Raw genomic sequence first — 5,290 nt, 5'->3', positions numbered from 1 at the left:
CATACCCAGCTCCTTCAACCTTTCCTCATAGGACTTGGTCTCCAGACCTCTCACCATCTTTGTTGCTCTCCTCTGGACATGTTCCAGCTTGTCTATATCCTTCTTAAATTGTAGTTCCCAAAACTGAACACAATACTATAGGTGAGGTCCAACCAGAGCAGAGTAAAGTGGTACCATCACTTTGTTTGATCTGGACACTATACTTCCGTTGGTACAACCCAAAATTGGGGGCTTGCATGCTTTCTCTCTTGTCTTACAGCTCACTCTGAAGAATAGGTAGCAATGGTTCTGATTAGGGATGGGCAAGAACCACAAAAATGTGGTTCAGTTTGTGGTTGGTGGGTGAACTATGAACTAACCACGAATCCCATGAACCCAGTCAGCTTGCATAAGAACCAAACCAGGTTGGTGAGGTTCATGCCCGAAACAGCTCAGTTGTTTGGGGCTCTAAACAGCTGAGCCATGGGAGCAGGCTGCGCCATGGCTCAGCTTATTTCCAATCTAAACAAATGAGCAGCAGAAGCCCCATGGTTCAGCAGTTTAAACTGGAAACAGCTGAGTTGTGGGGCAGCCTGTTCCACCTGGCTTAGCTGTTTAAAGGGGTTTTTTTGGGTAGCCAGCCCCTGGGGCTAGCTGCCCAAGAAAGCCCCCTTAAACAGCTGAGCCAGGTGGCACAGTTTGCCAGTGCTTTCCAAGAAAGCCCCTTTAAACTGCTGAGCTGCAGGAGCAGGTTCAGCTGTTTCTGATCATTGGTTGCTTTCCTGGGGAGGAGAAAGCAGGGGTTTAAACAAACAAATAAACAAACAAACAAAAGCATGGGTCAGCTGTTTAAAGGAGCTTTCTTTAGCAGCCAGCTTCTGTGGTGAGGTCTGGAAGACCCAGATTCTTGTCAGCTGAAGCACCTGCACAGCTACATAGGTCTGTTTCAGGCCTAGCAGCCTGAAAGTGGATGAGGAGAAGCCTGAGTTGGTAAGGGTTGCCTGTGGAAGGGAAGAAATAAGGGTTGCCTGTGGAAGGGAAGAAATAAGAAAAGATTGGATTTATATCCTAACCTTTACTACCTGAAGGAGTCTCAGAGCAGTTTACAATCTCCTTTCCCTTCCTCACAACAGACACCCTCTGAGGTAGGTGGGGCTGAGAGAGCTCTCTTGAGCACTGCCCTTGAGAGAACAGCTCTGAAAGAATTTATGACTGACCCAAGGTCATACCAGCAGCTGCATGTGGAGGAATGGGGAATCAAACCCACTTCTCCCAGATTAGAGTCTGTGCTCCTAACCACTACACCAAACTGGCTCTTCCTTAATCTGATGCCCCAAGTATTTGATTCCCTCTTTAGTGACAACTAACCAAACTCCAATCAAAGGAGGAGAAGGTGAAGGAGCCTCCTTTGCTCAGTGCATCCTCTCCTGGCAGGAAATGCCCTTCTTTTAGCACATCCTCCTAAAACAGTTTGTATATACCACCAGAACACTCCAACAGTTTGTATAGTTTGTGCCTATCTTTCTATTATACTTCCCCATTCTTTCTGAAATGTTCCTTTCATTTTAAATATCACTTTTCAGTTTTTATCTTCTTTATTTGTCTGGTTTGTATAATATATTTAGCCTACATCCTAGAATTTCAGAAAAGTTACCATGATTACAGAATGTATTTGAATATGGTAATTAGGTGGGGAGGGGAAGCTTTCTTTACTGAACGTTTCTCTCAAATAGATCGAGTCTCAGTTGCCAGCTACAGGACAAATATCAGCATGACAGACTTTGAGAATGCAAGCCAGTATGGAGCAAAGGACAATTCATGCATGGAAGAATCTCATGAGACCCAACTAGGGGAGATGAACGGTAATATCTTTTAAACACTATGTATAAAATTTGTTTCAGTTCCTGGACTGTGGATGCCAAGCTGAAGTGCCAAACCCCTGGGAGGAATTGGGGATGGGCCTGGTGCACTGGCATGGCACTGGTGTTTGTGTGTCACCTCTGATAAAAACAGGAAGTGACATGGAGACACTCTAGCATTTCACAAAAACTCTATGCCAACATGCATTTCATTCTCCCCCCACCCCCATTTTCTCCCATTGGTGCCTGAGGAGCAGGTAGGCAGTAGGGAATCTCAGGAAACCTCCTGCTATAGCAGGAATCCTGGCATCCCTATTCTGCACCTCAGTATGTTTGACAGACTCACCCAAGTGAGGGGCTATGAGTGATAAAGTATAATGGAGGCATAACAGCTTTTATAGTGATAAAATGAAAAACAGCCATTGCCTTTTGTATGACTTGAGATTTTGGAAGAATACACTATGAGTAGGGTGACTACCCACTGAATAGGGCTATCAGCTATTCAGAAAAAAAAACAATCCTGGGGCTGCCTCATACAATGCTGGATATTGTACTAGCACTACACAGTAGCAGTCATTCACAACTGGATTGTCTTGTTATGTATTGGTGTTATGTATTGGGACTGAACCATTCCAGATATGTCACACCAGAGACTGGCTGAGCTTGGAGCACAAGAATAATAGCCTACCAGGACTCTGGAAGTAACCAATCAAGTAGTAATATTGTGTAAATAACCTATAATTGGGAGTGGGTGTGTTTGGGTGTGGCAATTACATGCTATTTAACAGAGCTGAGGCTCTGGGGTCTTGTCTTGCTCTTGCTGAAATCACAAATAAAGTTGAGCTGATCACTGGACTCAAGCCTGCTCATCCATGGAACCCACTATTTAGAACCAGGAAAAAATACTTATGAATGGTTACTACAGGGAAACCATAGTGCAATATCCAGCAATGTGTGAATCCAGTCCTGGTAAATCCTAGGCTTTAAGAGCAGCTGGGTCTGCTGACACAGTAGAAATCTGTAGGTGTAGTTTTCCATAGAATTGAGAAGCATCATCACCTGTTGATCTTTGCAGATTAACCTCCTCTTTAAATGTATGGAAGCAGCAACAGATAGTTACTGTGAATTGGAATGGTTCCTCAGCAAAAGTTTAATAAATTAAATTTTGTGGTCCTGTGTAAGACTTGATGAACAAATGGAATATTTCATTCTTTTAAAGCTAAAGCCCTTAACATCTCATTCTTTACAGAATATGTAATTACCACTGGGAGTCCCAAAGAAGCACCGAAGACAACAAAAAGAGTAAGAACAAACTATAGATTAGTTAAAAAGGGAAGCAGGAACGCAATACGTAATCAAAGCTACAGAACATGCATAACAAAGTTCTCCTTAATACCTTCTGGCACTTCTTATACATTACCTTTTTCTTCTCAACTCCTTGTTAAGTAGTGCACCTCTGCTAGGTTTACTGATCATTAATTTTATGAGAGGTAGACCTGGCCTTGGACTGCTAGTGGGGATTATGGTGGCCAGGGGAGTCTTGGCTCAGTTTGGTCCTTTCATTTTTAAAATTTAAAGGGCCATGGGGGAAGGACATGGGAAGTAGTCCTGGCCTCCAGAGACCAGGTCTACCTGACTATCAGCTGTTAGTTAGCACATCTCTTCCCTTTAAATTTTAGAGGGCCATTATAATCTCGGGGCGGACCTGTCCTCTGGCTCTTTAAAATTTAAAGGGGAGAGAGAAGCTAATCAACAGTTGTTTGCTAGAGTCAGCTTTCATTCCCTCCCTGCCCACTCCTCCTGCTGCCTCTGGTGGGAAATTAGCAGAGAATGAAAAGAAATTGTCCCAAATGCTGAAATCTGAAAGAAAAGAAACAGAGTTTTAAACCAGTAAGGATACAGTAAGAACTAGTAGCCTCCCCAAAATCTGGATCTGAAATTAATATGAATGTACACTTCTAACTGGGATTTCTGTTCATTCTTTTAGGGTTCTAAAGAGGAAGCTGAGATGGCATATAGCACCTTTCTGCTTAATTCAGAGTCCATTTCTGCTCAAGCTCCCAGCAACAATAAAACCTAAGGAACTGAAAAGCAACCCAGTCATGGGCACTTCCAAACATATGGGAATGAATTGAATGGCACTTCCAAACATATGGGAATGATTGAAAACAAAAAAAATCAATGAGCTTTGAGAATGCCTAATATTTTCATATAACAATTCTATCATTAATTAAATAATAAGACTTCTGATGTTGAAATATTGCTTTAAGATTAAAGAGCTTATTTTCAAACAAATCTAAATCAAATGATAAAAATTTGTAAGAAAATCCTGTAAGTTATTATAATCATGAAATGCTGACACATTTTAAACCAATTCCATTAATTCAGTTAATTCAGTGACATCACTATAACTGGAAAAGTTTAGTTTGGGTTATGACAGTCTATAAATGAACAGCTTTAATACAGGAGTCTTAATGAGAATAGAGTTTGATAAACGGATTATTTTTTTCACTAAAGCAAAGAAATAGTTAATTAAGCATATATGGAAACTACTTTACTCTTATCTGTTTTCCTCTTTCTTTCAAGTACCTCAGGATAGCATAAGGTTATCCTGTTCCATCCTCATAACAACCCTATGTATATGGATCATGGCTATGCCAAGGTCATTTGTGGTGTGTCATGGTTGATCAAGGATTTGAACCTGATCAAGGATTTCCACAGTCCAACTCCTGGTGCAGCCTTGGAGTGTATTATCAAATAAATGTGTTTACCAATGGGGGAAAAAACTTTTTTAAAAACTCCCCCAAAATAAGCCTGATGCACTACTTTATATTCTTTTGGGATCGGTGACTTTATAGACTACTGTAGACTTCTTTCTATCATTTACATATTAATTTTTGCAATGTGTTTGATTATAATGATTTTTTGACTAATAAATTGTGATTAATATACACAAACATAGTGTGGCAGTCTTCACTTTCTTTACAATTTTCAGAAAGAAACCTATTGCCAAGCAGCACTACTGCAACCACATTCTACTGTGTTGTGTGGTTTAAGGCTGGCAGACTTAAAAGGGCTTATGAAAAACTGGAATATCCTTGGAAATATGAAGAGCTTGTAAACGTGTAGCTTTCCAAAAGCATCTAGGGGTGATGATCATTCTACTTCCCCACATTTTCTATAGGCAGCACACCAGCCTTGCAGACAAACTTGGGGGGGGGGAATTTGATGATGCTCACTCACCAAACCAGATATGATGTAAGAGAGAGCACAGAATGATCTGATCTTCTGTCTCTGTGTGTGAGAGAACTGCTGATTCAGGATTTCTTAACATCTGTAACTTCATGTGAAAACACCAAGCAGTGGCATCATTTGACAAATACAAATCCCCTTACAAAACTGCTGGTAGCTTAGGTCAGGCTTCCCCACCAATCCTCTGGAGTTCTTTGACA

General features: G+C 41.2%; 1 protein-coding gene across 1 annotated transcript in view; it reads left to right on the top strand.

Moving 5' to 3' along the window:
* Positions 1-3,918, top strand: part of PIGR (polymeric immunoglobulin receptor) — a 20,755-nt gene extending 16,837 nt beyond the window's left edge. Inside the window, exons 9-11 of the mRNA XM_015427674.1 lie at positions 1,713-1,841; positions 3,088-3,140; positions 3,826-3,918. Of these exons, the coding sequence (XP_015283160.1) occupies positions 1,713-1,841; positions 3,088-3,140; positions 3,826-3,918 (275 nt within the window). The remainder of the gene's footprint in view (positions 1-1,712; positions 1,842-3,087; positions 3,141-3,825) is intronic.
* Positions 3,919-5,290: the final 1,372 nt, after the last annotated feature.

The sequence above is a fragment of the Gekko japonicus genome, unplaced genomic scaffold (assembly GCF_001447785.1).
Source record: "Gekko japonicus isolate JY-2015 unplaced genomic scaffold, Gekko_japonicus_V1.1 scaffold413, whole genome shotgun sequence".
Taxonomy (NCBI): Eukaryota; Metazoa; Chordata; class Lepidosauria; order Squamata; family Gekkonidae; genus Gekko; species Gekko japonicus.
The sequence above is the reverse complement of the archived record's forward strand: the minus strand, read 5'-3'. Positions and strand labels throughout refer to the sequence as shown.